The sequence below is a fragment of the Zootoca vivipara genome, chromosome 11 (assembly GCF_965207765.1).
Source record: "Zootoca vivipara chromosome 11, rZooViv2.hap1.1, whole genome shotgun sequence".
NCBI lineage: Eukaryota > Metazoa > Chordata > Lepidosauria > Squamata > Lacertidae > Zootoca > Zootoca vivipara.
The window spans coordinates 37,122,191-37,137,221 of NC_142594.1; the positions used below are offsets into that span (position 1 = coordinate 37,122,191).

The window sequence follows — 15,031 nt, forward strand, 5'->3', positions numbered from 1 at the left end:
ACAAAAAACCAAAAAAAACCCCCAAAGCATATGAATAAGACAAATTGATTTTAAACGGGATGGGGGTATTCATTGCATTTAGAGATTCACGCACATACGTGTCACAACAACGTGCAATCGCTTCCAGAAAAGGCGTTCCCCACGTGTGAGCGAGGGGGAGGGGGGAGGTAGAAAGAAATTGCTTTTTTAAAGAAAGGTTTCCTTTTTGCAAGTATTCAAATGTTTTATGTTTGTTTCAGAATTTATATACCGCTCCACATGAAAATAATATACAAACACACAAACTGTCATACAAATCATAGGGCAATGTAAAAGCATGAAGTCAAGAAACAATAAAAGCTGAAGAAATAGAATGGACTATTTTCAGTTAGCTCAGTTGGTTAGAGCATGGTGCTATTAATAACAAGTTGTAGGTTCGATCCCCATACGGGCCACCTGCATATTCTTGCATTGCAGGGGGTGGACTAGATGACCATTGAGGGACGTTCCAACTCCACAATTCTATGATTTTATTTAATATATTTCAAATAACTGCTTAGTCCAATCCCAGGCATGGTTTCACAGAAGCCATATGAGTGCAAACTGAACATAGCAGCAGCAACTCTGCTTGTGCTGGCAGGACAGAGATGATCAGGGAGGTGTTTTTTCCACATTTTGGACACATTTAAAGCACTTTGGTACCATTTTATACAGCCATGGCTTCCCACAAAGAATTATTGGAGCTGTTGTTAAGGATTCGGACAGTTGTTTGGAGGCCCCTATTTCCTTCCCAGAGCTACAATTCTGAGTTTCCTGTGAGAGGGATTGACTGTTCCGCTTCTCCACTTCTTTGATCCTGTATCTCCACATCCCATTTGACCCTAAACCCATTTAAAACTAAAACTAAAACCTGCTACTGGGGAAGAATGAGTGGGGCCACATGAGCTTTGAACAATTTTGATTATACTTTGGGCAGCTCAACTAGGTTTTTTTCTTGACTTCACTAGGCTCACTGTGCCACATCTGAGGATTTTGTGCTTTAATTGCTTTGCACTTTATTGTCGTATATGTATTTCCCTTTTTCCATATTTGAGAGCTAATATTCTCCCTGTCGACATTGTAGGTAGGGATAGTTGAGTTCTGTCTCTCTGGGAACATCTCCACTGTAGCAGCATAATGAGCCTTGCTTTAATGAAGAGCAGCTTAACCAAAACTATATGAGGAAAGAAGCAGGGAATATACCGACTTACGGAGGAGGATTTCAGAGGATTTAGAAAGTAATTCATTTCTGAAGTATACATTTTTCCAGTTCCTAACAAATCAGTTGAGGTCAGTTGTGTTACAATTTCATGCTGTCATCTTTGCCACTCAAGGTTGCCCCTGCATTTGAAAAGGATGTCCAGGGCAGGAAAAACAGGTTTTAAAATAAGAGTGATGCAGTGCAGGCATTAGTAATGTGGACTGACACAGGAGTGACTGACTGCCTGCTTGGGTAGGGATGCCGCATCTGTTGGAGTAGCCAGGGGCGTAGCCAGGATCAAAACTAGGGGGGGGCAAGCCATGGTCGTTCAGGGGCGGGGCCAAGGCATGGAAGGGGAGGGGCCACGAAGTGGGCGGGGCTAAAGGGCCAGCGGGCCTGATGACATCGTGGCGGTGGCAGCAGCGGCCACCTTGTGCTTCTGGGGCTGGTAGCGTTGGCGGCTACCCTGCTTGGCTGGAGAGGACGGGAGGGTCGGGCAGGCGAGAGGGGGTGGCAGGGCGGGCAAGGGCGAGGCAAGACACGGCTGCAGCCACGACGGCTCCGAGGCGTTGCTGCATATCAGCATAATATTTCAACCATGGTTCAAGCCCCACCTTAGGAAAAAAATCCTGCATTGCAGGGGGTTGGACTAGATGACCCTTGTGGTCCCTTCCGACTACAATTCTATGATTCTATTGATATATTACCATAGCATATGCATCATTCTGCTTTCTTGAATTGTCCTACTCCTAGGCATAGCATCCAACTCCTAGAGGCCTAGGTGCCCCCCCAATTACTGGTAAATACCGTATTTGAAAGAGTCATCCCCCCATGTTGATGGGCTTTCTATGTGGGGCTTATCTGCCTCCCCCCGTATTTTATTAAGGATGGAAGAGGGAGGGAAGGAAGGAAGGAAGAAATAGAGAGAGAGATAACTCATATTTGTGGGTGTCTCTGGATGACGCTGTGATGCTGGAACTCTGCAGCAAGAGGACGGGAGGGTCGGGCAGGCGAGAGGGGGTGGCAGGGCGGGCGAGGGCGAGGCAAGGCATGGCCGCAGCCACGACGGCTCCGAGGCGTTGCTGCATATCAGCATAATATTTCAACCATGGTTCAAGCCCCACCTTAGGAAAAAAATCCTGCATTGCAGCGGGTTGGACTAGATGACCCTTGTGGTCCCTTCCGACTACAATTCTACGATTCTATTGATATATTACCATACCATATGCATCGTTCTGCTTTCTTGAATTGTCCTACTCCTAGGCATAGCAGCCAACTCCTAGAGGCCTAGGTGCCTCTCCCCCCCCCAATTACTGGTAAATACCGTATTTGAAAGAGTCATCCCCCCATGTTGATGGGCTTTCTATGTGGGGCTTATCTGCCCCCCCCCGTATTTTATTAACGATGGAAGAGGGAGGGAAGGAAGGAAGAAATAGAGAGAGGGATAACTCATATTTGTGGGTGCCTCTGGGTGACGCTGTGATGCTGGAACTCTGCATGTACAGGAGCCTTGTAAGCAGCTTTCTCTCTGCTTGATTTACAGCAGGCACGTCCAACAGGTAGATCGTGATCTACCAGTAGATCACTGGATGTCTGTGGTAGATCACTGGTAGGTCACTGGCACCCCTAAAAAAAGCTCACCCAAAATTTTCCTCCTCCCTCAAAAAAGTTGAACTATGACCTGAAGCCCTAAACAAAAATGGGCCTCCCTCCTTCCTAAAAGAAGCTCAACAAGTTTGACCTAAACCCCAAAAAACAGGGCTTCCCTTCCTTTAAAAAAACTCAACAGCTTTGACCTGAACCCCCCAAAAGGGGGTAGATCACCCCCAGTTTTAAACTCTGAGTAGATCAGAGTCTCTTGGGAGGTGGCCACCCCTGATTTACAGTATACAGATGCAGGAGGAGGGGCAGACTGGAACACCAATGCTTTTTATAAACATCACTGTGTCTGTCAAAGCTACAGCCCCCCCTTTCTTATTCACTTCCTTTTAGCCTTGCAGAGCCACCTTAGTCAAATTGAATCCTCTGAGTCTGCACCCTCATTAAATCGCCAATAGAACTCTTAATGCTCCTGAATGCTCATTAACAACTCCCACTTAAGAACAATAGGGTGAAATGGTCAGCTATCGAATCTTGCCTGGGGATATATGCTCCATTGTCTTAACTGCTTAACTACTGGTAGCCACTTTGCTTTATTTATTTGATGTGTTTTTGTTACTGCTGTCCCCCCCCCCCCAGCAAGCGGAGACTTAGCTGCTCTTGCTAAAGCAAAGCCCTTTCCACTTCAGTTTTTGGAGGGGAAAAGTGCTGGTTATGGTCTGTAAAATACATTATTATTTTTGCTTCTAGGGGGGGGCAGCTGCCCCCTCCTGCCCCCCTGCCTACACCCATGGGAGTAGCTCTCAGATTTTATTCATGAACGTTAATTAATTATTTGAACAGTTGTTTTAAGCTACCTGTTGTCAAGCACTGAACTTGCAGGGGTGGAGGAAGAAAGAGACTAAACAATGAGAACTGCTTTATGCTGAAATTGACCATTGCTCCATCTAACTCAACACTGCCTACTCTGATTAGTAGAGACTTTCCAAGGCACAGAAAAGTATTTTGCCATCCTGCAATCTGATATCATTTTAACCCAAGACAAGAAGGGCTTGAAATTGGATCTTTTACATATAAAATATATGCTGTGCCATAGGCCTGAGCAAACAAAGACCACCACTGCTTTGGTTACCAGAACCTTCCCTGTTAACAGGAACGTCCTTTTCCTTGCATCTGTCCGAATGGTATCAAATACATACATGTGTGTACTTGTATAGTGTCATTGATGTTTTGCTCTGTAAAGTGCCAGATACAAGAAGCCAGATCTCAGTCCTAAATAGCTTAAAAACTAAATACAACATTGGACAAGAACAGAGGAAGGAAAAGGAGGGGCAGTTGTAATAGGGTATGAAATCTTCTCACAATCTTAATTAGGTGGTTGCTAATGCCTAATCAATTAGGATTGACAAGGCAGTTGCCACCAAAAAGTTATTATTCACCCATTGTGCTTCATTGTTCCTTATACACCCTGGCACTCTGATAGTGATCCACAAGGCACTCCCGTCACAGAAAAGATTTTAGCTGGAGTGTGGCTGCCCTATGCTTGCTCTGAGTTCTGTATGGGTCCAATCCCTGTTAATGTTATTAACAGAAGTTAGATGGGCCTTAATAACTGTTAGGTTTCTATTCCTCTCACTGTCCAGGTCACATGCCTGTGTTATGCATTCCAGCAAATATTGTTGGAATCACGGGAGCTGATGTTTGCTGTATTCAGTTTCCGTTTGCTTCTTTTTTTCTTCGGACTTCTCTCAGCGAGAGGAGACATGTTCCGCCTTACACTTAAGTATTCTTCCATGGTTGATATCTTTTGATTAATTTCCTCCTCTTGTGTCTTGGACAACTTTGATATCCCTCTAACTCTTCAGGAGATACACTGAACCTGGTGTTAAGGAAGGGGTCATAAGAGTTCTAATGATAAATGTAGCAACCAGGAGGGAAGCTTGCTTGTTAGAGATTTGAAGTAATGGACTTGCACTTTGATGAAAGGAGTAGGAGTGAAAACAGCCACTTCCTAGTTGTATGTATTTATTGATTCAACAACATCAAAATATAATTCCATGTTACCTAACACTGGGGGTGAGTTTTTTATTTTAATCAAGCAAATATCTATTAGAGTTTAAACCAACTAAGTGGTACATGTGAGTGGTTGGATTACCCTGCTTTTCAACGGCACCTGAAATAGGTATCATTCTCCTTGTTTCTTCAGCAAACATGAATTAAATAACACAACTGGAACATCCATATATTTTTGGGTTTAGAGATGGAAAGCAGGGCTTAATCTAATTACAGTGACACTTCTTTAAGAAGCTCTTTAGTTTATGTGACCCTTTAATATGATTTGCTTTTGAGAAAGCCCCCCTCATCTTTTTCATGAAATTGCCCTGCTGTTAATTTAAAGCAAGTGATTGAATAGCTGCCATGTTCCATTTATTTTAGGTTTATATTAAAGCGCTTTTTCTTAAAGTCTTTCCCTCTTGGGAAGAAGGATTTTGCTGTGCATCTCAGCAAGACATCGGAAATCTCACACATCATTTTTCTATTCCGATTGTTTGTCACAGCTTGTGTGATCCCTGTGGTTTACTAGTGTCACATCCACTAGAAATCTGGATTCTGCCTTACAAACCCTTACAAATTTTATCCCAAACAAAGTTAAATTAATGGAGCCAAATGTTGTCATCTGTCTCCATTAATTTTATTTCATGAATGAGTAATGACTATATTTAGTACTGCATCACACAGTGAAAATGCTTGATTTTTGAAATAGCTTACAAGACTCGGTTTTGGAGTTTTCAGCTAGGGACAGGATCTTCTAGTGACTGTGTGTGTTTGCACACAATGATAGGCCATGAGTTATGGCTTAATAATCCACAATGTAAATGAGTACTGTGCTGGTATAGGCAGCCCCTTCCCTCCCTCTTTATTCCTCCCTTTGCATGAACACATATAAGTGGAAAGTTTTGCGTGATTTTTGATCCCGGGAATCTGGTTTATTATTCTTAAACAAACCAGAATTGGCAAACCAACAACAAGTCCTTGTTTAAAATTGGTTTATGATTTTGTCTTGATGAAGAACAACTGATGGGAATCCCAGATTCAGCAGTCATATTCATTTCTGGTTTATTTACCTTGTTGTACAGAGGGAGGAGCGAAGTGGGAGCAAATGCATTATCTGTACTAGCATGCTACTCATTCATGTCATGCCATGCATGATTACTTTTAATGAACCAAAGACCCAGACAATATATAAGACTACATACCAATGCATTCTTAATATTCTCACTCGCTTAATCCAGCGACGGAGGAAGCCGCTTGGGCGCCTGGGGCGGTGCATCCAGGGGCGAGGCACTCCACCCATGGGGCAGGGCACATCACGGGGCCTCCGGAGTCTGCCTGTCTCCTCCCACTCAGCCGCCCTACAGCTGGGGAGGATGCAGCGGGCGGACCATATAGGCAGCGCGGAGCCTGTGCATGCCGAAGCCACCGTGTCTCTTCCAGGAGAGACACATGGATTGGGCGCGTTGCACGCCCCGCGGTGAGTGCCACCCGGCATTTTGTCACCCTCCTCGGTGGTGACACCAGGGCGGCCCGCCCCTACCGCACCTCCCGTCCTCCGCCCCTGCCTTAATCATGTTTACGGAATGGAGAGTGGACTGTGGCATTGTTTTGTCTCCTTCTCCTACCCTACCACTCTCTGGTGTAAATTTACCCTGCTGGAGATAAGCATTGTTAAAGCCTATGTTGTCCACAGACAGCTTTCCAGGTCATATGGCCAGCATGACTAAACTGCTTCTGGCGCAACGAAACACCATGATGGAAACCAGAGCGCATGGAAAAGTGGTTTACCACCATTTATATGTATCACTCAAAGAGGATACTGTTACCCTCCTATTCCTCTTCATTCAGTTAGGAATATATGTGTATAGTACAGAAGTTAGGTTTGGAATAGGTTCTGTTGCTGCACATTAAATATGATTTGCCTTGGTCATGTAAACACAGCTGGGAAAAGGATGAGGCCAAGAAGTATTCGAATTTGTTGCAGGAAGTTTCTGCTAAAGACAGAAGCCTGCACATTGACTAAGTAATCAGCAATACAACCGTGATGCTAATCAACCAGGAATTTACATAACTGAGGGGGAAAGTGCTCCTGGTTCATAATTTTTCAACATCTGTGTACATTTGTGTGATTAACAGAAATAATTCCACTTAATTATAACATACCTATTTTTTAGTTGCCAATAAATGAAAGCATTTCTTGTTCTGTGTTGCTTCAGGTTTCAGAAGATAGAACGAATCCAGTGAACTAGCAAGGAAAAGAAGACAATTAATTTGGATCCTGGTTATAGGCCGTGGGGTAAAAAAGGTAATTAAGTTCCTGAAAACGAATAGTTGTTTCATAGCAATATTTTTTCCTGCAAATCTTAGTGCATTCTTATGTTGTTATTGTACTGGGAGAGGGGGTGCGGGTGAGGTGAATGCAGTTTAGATGTACCAAAGCAGGGAAATTATATAATTCAAAACACTCTAAATGAAATCCCAAGGTGAAAATTTGATTCTGCAGCCTCACCTCTGAGCTTGTGTAGTTACACCTTGTATAGAGCAAAACCTCACATGAATTCAAGATGATGAGGTTATATCGTCACTTATTAGTTCAAGATGTTGAGGTTAGATCTTCAGCTAGCACAGGTGTAAATGAGAGCCCAGGGTCAAGAACTCCAGAGAATCAATACCATATTTAAATAAGTGCTTATTATATAATTGTACACTTCCTGCTCTTGAAGCTATTCAAAGCTCTCCCTGCCCCGCTCCCCTTACAGGCAGAATTATGCTTTTCAGCTACATTTATGTGATACATTTAAGTGGGTTGGCAAACTTGAAGTTGGTGCTATCAGGTTGAGGCAGTGCTTAGGACAGGGGTCAGCAAACTTTTTCAGCAGGGGGCCAGTCCACTGTCCCTCAGACCTTGTGGGGGGCCAGACTATATTTTGGAAAAAAATATGAACGCATTCCTATGCCCCACAAATAACCCAGAGATGCATTTTAAATAAAAGGACACATTCTACTCATGTAAAAACATGCTGATTCCTGGACTGTCTGCGGGCCGGATTTAGAAGGTGTCTGGGCCGCATCCGGGCCCCGGGCCTTAGTTTGGAGACCCCTGGCTTAGGATCACAGAGAAAATCAAATGGTAATCAGTTTTCTGTGGGAAGCCTATATATTTTAATTTGCAGCGAAAAGAAAGTGAAGATATTAAATTAATATATCTAGGTATTAAATATATAGGCATATATATGCATTAGCTATGTTGGTTTGGGCAAAACTACATACTAGCCTGGCAAACGTATGCTGCTCAAACAGAAACATTAACATTAATGTAGGGATAAGGAGAAGGCACTTGCAAGGGAGTATTAGCCATAGAGGCTACTGGCACAAGGCGCCATGGCACCAAGTTCTGGAGGCGCTTTGGAGGGCGCCTCCGCCATGCCGCGCTGTGCCTGGAGCCTCCTCCCTGCCGGAGGAGCAGCATTCAATCCCCGCCGGCAGCATCGCCCTCGCCTGCCTCTTCTCGGGTTGCGGGCGCCGTTGCGGGGAAGCCGTCCACGAGCCTCCCGTCGGCGCTGCAGCCAGAGCTGCCTGGAGGGCAGCACCGCACAGCCGCTTTGGCCGAGGAGGCGGAGGCGGACAACAGCTGGCAGTGTCCCCACCCATCAGGCTGCCCCCTCCGGTGGCCTGCCGTGCCTGGCCCTGCCCGGCGGAGCGTGAGTCCGGCCGATCCTGCTCGCGGCGAGCGAAAAGCAGAAGCCACAGCATGGCGGAATCGGGGAGGGGGAGCGGCGCCTCAGAGGTTTTCCGGCTGGGAGGGGGGGCGGGGAGCCGGAGGGATCTCTGAACCACAGTGCTGGATAGGCTTAAGACAGCCCTGAAGGGAGAATTGGCAAACGGATGGGTTTAACTCGTCCTGTGCTCTCCTGCCAAAGTTCTGCTGACAAGTCCTCCTTTCCAGTGTTTCCTCTGCAGTTATACATGCTCTGTGTTTTAGAGTCTGTGTGTATGTGTTTAAATGACCATGTGTGTGTTTATGTACGGCTTTTATAGAGGAGAATTAACAGAGGAAGATTAAACACGCTCCTTCAGCCTTGTAACACAGGGTTGGGAAACCCATCTCTCCCTTGTAAAATGTTCCATGCACAAAGATTGCAGAAGTGAATCGCGATTACATTTACTATATCAATCTAAACTTTTTTTCAAGAAGCGATTACATTTATCAATCTAAACTTTTTTCCAAGAAGCTATCATTGTATACGTTTCTACTTTTGGCACGCTGCTGAGCTTAGTTGTAGAGAAAAGCTGAAAGTATATTCCTATGCAGAACCAATGATTTCAATTGAAGCCTTTTTTATAACAGTCACTCTGTTTCCTAAGCTCCTATCTGTCTTCATGCCATTGCTGTGCTGACTTGTATATTGTACTGAGAATTGACAGACCTCCTGCTGAGTTTTAGTGGTTACACTTCATAATAGTACACATTGTGAAGTCAGCTCATAAATTGCAACCACAGATTCCAATTATAACTAGAGTTGTATGTCATGTTCATGGTTCTTCCTCTGATTGAATTTTTGTGTACTTTATATTCTAGCTGAGATCTAATATAAATATACAATATAATTGCTGGCATTCTGGCCTCATCTGCTTTGGGCTTTGCTATAAATACCAACCCCCTTTTTATTTTCCCACTAAACACATATGAACAGATTTGCTTAGTGCTAGCCAAATGCACGATCAGTATGTGTAAATGATACAGCTCTGTGAATGCAAAAAGTGCCAGCAAATGTCCGTAAATGTACATGTGCCTGCCTTAAAACGCATCTGAAAATAAAGCCAAACTTTTTAAACTCCAGTAAGTGCAGAAAATGGTCTCACTTATCACAACCAAAATCTGGTTATTTCTGAAGTTTGAAAGCATCCTTAAGAGCTAGTGAGTGGCATTATAAGAGCTTTTTGAAGCAAGTGAAATTGAGCTGCTATTGCTTTAGCAACTGCTAGAGCCATGGATTATATCAGGATGCCCAAGAGATAAAAGGCTTTTCCTAACAGCTTGTATTCAGCAGATAAAGTAAATCTAAGAATCATTCCTCACTCCAGTAATAATCATTCCATGAAGTCTACTGAATTATGGTTGAAACCCTGTGTAAACTGTGTCCACGCAACATTGCTCGTCTGTTCATCATCTGCTCTTTTGTTTGTTTTTAGAATGGGTAAAAAAATAAAAAAGGAAGTGGAGCCTCCTCCCAAGGATGTGGTAAGTTTATAAAACACTCCTCACTATAAAAATGAAAATGTTTCACAATTATAACATTCAAGTTTGCTCTCTGCCTTCAATCTTTACTCCCACTTACTTCCCCTTCTGCTTCTAAAAATGTCTTGTAAAGATAATAACATTTTTGTTTCAGTTGGACTGTGTATGTAAACAGAGGGACCAATCACATTGATTTTCTGAAAAATATTATATTACGGTAGGCCTTTTTCTTCTTGGAAGAAGTAGAAAAATAGAAAAGAAAGGTTTCGACTGTGGACATTGGGTTACCACTACCTGTGGAATAAAGGTGGATCTCAAGTCTGATTATATGTGAGCTTTGTCCTCGGTCTAGAAAAAAACAGTATGCAGGTGTACCCCTATGAAAAAGGGGGAGGGAGCAAAAGTGCTCGGCCCCTAAAAGATAGCACCCCTGGGCTCATCAATGTCTACTTAGAAGCAAATCCTATAGAATTGAGTGGGGCTTATTCCTGGGAAGCGGGGTTAGGATTAGAGCCTTGGAGTTGTTGTGCACGATGTGGCTTATTTGTTGTTTCAGGCTGCCAGTAGTCCACCTTAAGTCTACATAGTGAAGGTTAGGATATACATTTAAATAAATAAAACATTTACAGCTTGCATGAAGTCACATATAAAAGGGCTCAACGAATCAATGTCATTACATGAAAAAACAGGTTCCACTGACATCTACTGCTATGCTAAGGATCAAGATGTAAATTGTTGTTTCAGTTTTCAAACATAGGACTCCAGCAATTGATCTGTTCCCTGATTGTTCTGAAGCACATCTTTCCATCATCTCATGAAATTTTAGAATAGTCTTCAGTGCTCAAAACTGAGAACATTAAAATATGGTGGGAACAAATTCTTCATCATCTTCTTCTGTATGGAATGTCATGTATAAAATTGTTCCAGAAAGCTGTACAAGTTTGGGGGTGCTAGCTTAGCCCAATATACCTCTTTTCTGCCACCTGACTGTTTCCTTCACAACTTGTGCAAATCTTTCTGCTCCATTTTTAACCTCAGTAGAAGCAGCAGAAGGAAGGGATCTGGTATGGGAGTAATTATTTCACTTCCACCCAAATCAAAAGCATACTGTATTAGGTGATCTAGTCTGCTTCCCACCACTGTATGCTGCTTTCCTATCAAGGAGAGGAGTACATTCATTTACAAAGGACACCTGGCTTTTTCCTTTTGTGGAAACTAGGTTCAGGTATCCTGTTTCTTTTTTAAGTGATTGAACTGTTCTCAGGTTTCATAAAACTGGAAGAATAAATCACGAGTAGTTAAAATACAAGGACTATAAACTGCAGTTTATATTTCTAAACTTGTTATACAAATTAAAAGATGTTTGAAAAGATTGTTTTCAAGATATTTTAGAAGAATTATCCCAACATTATTTTACCTTTGTTGCAATAAAACCATTCATAAAGAGGATTTCTGCTTTCCCCCATAAAGTAAAAAATGTTGAAGCAAAGAATGTTTTTTTATATTGTTATTAAAGATTTCTTAGTTTACAAAAATACATGCATTGACTCTTTTTTCAAGTTGTGTTTTCTACAGATAAGTTTCATTTGTTGTGAGACATTAGTATTGCATGCAGTATTAGGTTAGGAAGAAAAGAGGGGCAAGAGAGGGATGGGGGATGGTGAGTGGGGTGGGGTGAGGTGATAATTCTTCTGTTCTCCTACCTAGTGTATGTGTGGGGTTTTGTGGCAGTGTCCCTTGTATGGGTTCTCCTACTATTCGCTTGTTGTATTTCCTTGGTGGTGAGAGAGCTTGAGGTGGCCTAGGGTGTGGTTGGCAGTCTTTGGTTGAGATTTGTTTATGTGTGTGTGGGGTGTGTGTGGATTTTTGGATTAGGTTAGCCAGATTGGTTTGCATGCTGTCAGTGGATTCTTGTTGTCATCTTGTTGGGCTATGTATGTGATAAAGGGGAACCATATCGGGGTGAAGGCATCTTCTATTTGTACCCTTGTCAGTTTCAGTTTATTGGTTAGTTTTTCTAGTAAGGCTGCTTCCCATACTATTTGATACCATTGGTCCATGTTTACTCCTGACAGAAGTCTCCAGTGTCTGGCTATGATGCTTCTGGCTGCTGAGAGTAGGTGGGTTATAAGCTCTTTATAATGTGAGTGGTCATCAGTATCTTGTATTTTTAAAGTTACTCTTTTGGATCTTTCTTGGAAATAGTGGGCATAAATTATTTTGTTGCTATCCTATCATGCTGAACCATGAAAGTCTACTCTTCTAGCCTAATAATGTTTAGTCCTTACAGGCTTGGTGGTATGTTGTGTAAAATATTCCAACAAACGTGTGTTGACTGTCCAGTGTCAAAGTTTATATTTCTCTGAGTCTAGTATAGACATCCTTGCTAAACTTCAGAGATTATCCATAAGTGTTGTGATCTGCATCTGTTTGTATGAACCGAAGGCTGGCAGCTAAATTGCATCCTAGTCGGAGTTTGTTTCCCAGACATATGAAGTTTATATAAAGTTCTCAGCCAATTCAGAGGTATGGCTTGGAACTACAGTAATCAGAATTTGAGAAGTACTAGAATGAACAGTGATATAGATAAGGAGACTCTACTACTTCCAAAATCTCCCAGAATGGCTTCAACTGTTTACATTACACACTTGCTCAAATTCTGTTCAACACGGTAGAACTTATTATTATTTATTGAATTTATATACCGCCCTATACCTGGAGGTCTCAGGGCGGTTTACTCATATTTCTGAGTAAACATGAATAGGATGCACTGTGAAAAAGACTTCTCACCTTTGACACCAAGGTCTTGAGTTTTGAGTCATTAGTTTCCAACACTATACACTATAGTTTCATACTCTCATTTTGTTTGTTTCAGCCAGACTTTTGTCTTCTGTGAAATTTAAAAGAAAATATATTTACAGAAATTTCCATAAAACTTCAATAACTGAACTGATTTTACCTTGCTCTTATTTCAGTACAAAGAAATCTACCCAAGGCTTCTATGATTTTGTTAAAAAAAACTTTGCTGTCTTGCTCATTGCTCTCATGTTATTATTAAGAAATAAAATTTGTTCAGATTGCGGCTTAGAATGCAATACTCTGCATACAGTACTTACTTGAGAATAAGTCCCATTGAGGGCAGTGGCCTTTGCAGCTGAGCAAACATGCATAGTATCTGTCTGTTAGATGCACTGTTGAACCAGGAACTAGAAAGACTGGCATTTCTAACCATATTAATGTTCTTAAAATTGTTCCCACAATGTAGATGGGACCCAACATGGTGTAGGCTTGGCAAAAAATAGTTGGTCCAGATCCAAGATACTGTTTTAATTGAGCATGATAAAAGTACTTAATTTTGTTTGAATGTAAAGCATTCCAAAATGTTTGATTTAAACTGAAGAATGAAAGGCTTTTAGAAGGATTTGCCCTTTCTCAAACTATGCTGGTTTCAAGCAATCTATTAAATAGGGTCGGAACAGCTGGATTTCATTGCAGAGCTCTCTCTGTTTGAGAAAGGTCAGAAATGGAAATGAACATTTTGCATCGCTTCCAGATGGCTGAATCATGACAGTGCTTTGACCGGTCGGGCATCATGGAGAGCTGGCCTTTGAGATACAAACTTATGTGAAGGCAGCACAAGAAGAGCCATTCTATTTTTATAATATATTTAAAAATATCCACTATAGACTAGAATATCCACTATAGTTAGTAGTGCAGAATATGCAATCTATGGCCAAATTCTGTCACTATCTTTGAATGCATTTAGCTGTATGGAGAGAGATTGCTTTGCTCAGATTATTTTCTAGAGAGTGCTTTGCTGGCTCTCCAGTGAGCAGAACAACAAACTGATGTTGCCAAAAACTTCTTGGAGTCTTGCCTGGCATCAAACAATTAAGTCATTCCTGTTGCCTAAAGAATGCTTTGGATCCACAAGGGAGCGGCAACATTTCTCCAGGTTTATTCATAATGTATGGAAAATATTTTAAATCTCCATTTGACATTATGAGAGCAATCCGCCAAGCACTTATGCTGTACAAAACTTCTATTAGTTTAAAGGGGCATGTGTGGGAAGATGTGCAAAATTTCTGTTGAAATTAGCATAGCTGGCCGTGTGTGGAATGCTGTGAAAGAGGAAGAAACTTTGCAGAATTGGTGCTTGTGAATAGCGGCCGCCACCCAGGATCCAGCTCCACCTTAGAGGGCCAGTATGGATCTGCCAATGCATATAGTAAATTCATAACAGGCTCCACTTTGGTTTAGCCATTGGCCATAGGGAACTGGAAGTTTAATAGGAAGAAAAGGGCAGTTGTCTGAATCCTAAGATTTATACAGCCATTCAAGGGCAATCAGAGTCTCATGGATTGTAGAAGAATCAAGAACCCAGAGAGCTATCTGGTAATATTATTTTATACTCTGCTGCTTTCTATAAACCTCTCTAAGGCACAGGGAGCTGCTTTACCCCAAGTCAGACTATTGGTCTTGGTCAATACTATCTGCAGTGACTGGCAGTGGCTCTTCAGCGTTTCAGACAGGAGTCTTTCACAGTCCTGCCTGGAGGTGCCAAGGATTGAACCTGTCACTGTTTGCATGGAAAGCATATGCTCTATTCACTGAGGGTCCATCCATATTAACATATTAAGTCTTTGAATTATATTTTTTGTGATGTACTTCACTTTTTCACATAGCAAAAAAGGGTGGAGTGGCTCACATGTGGGATCCGCTAAAATTTTAATACTGATTCTATGGACTCATTCCCACATAACATTAAGCCAAAACAAGGCTAAGAGTGAATGAAGAAGTGTGCTGATGCCTTGCATGCCCTTTGCTCCTACACCAATTCTGCCGCCGCCACCACTGCATGGTTTGGCTTAGTGTTACCAGATTTGTCTTGCTCCAGGCAAACTGTAAATGGTAAGCCA

General features: G+C 42.3%; 2 protein-coding genes across 14 annotated transcripts in view; one reads left to right on the plus strand and one right to left on the minus strand.

The window, feature by feature from the left end:
• Positions 1 to 15,031, minus strand: part of PIP4K2A (phosphatidylinositol-5-phosphate 4-kinase type 2 alpha) — a 165,774-nt gene that overhangs the window by 97,523 nt on the left and 53,220 nt on the right. For both annotated transcript variants that reach the window (XM_088654175.1, XM_035129618.3), the window contains one exon: positions 7,037 to 7,118. The gene's annotated coding sequence lies outside the window, so the exon portion shown is untranslated. The remainder of the gene's footprint in view (positions 1 to 7,036; positions 7,119 to 15,031) is intronic.
• ARMC3 (armadillo repeat containing 3) overlaps positions 1 to 15,031 on the plus strand; it is a 57,694-nt gene that overhangs the window by 272 nt on the left and 42,391 nt on the right. For all 12 annotated transcript variants that reach the window (XM_088654169.1, XM_088654166.1, XM_088654172.1 and 9 more), the window contains exons 2-3: positions 7,090 to 7,178; positions 10,067 to 10,115. In XM_088654169.1, the coding sequence (XP_088510295.1) occupies positions 10,068 to 10,115 (48 nt within the window). In that variant the 5' untranslated portion in view covers positions 7,090 to 7,178; position 10,067. The remainder of the gene's footprint in view (positions 1 to 7,089; positions 7,179 to 10,066; positions 10,116 to 15,031) is intronic.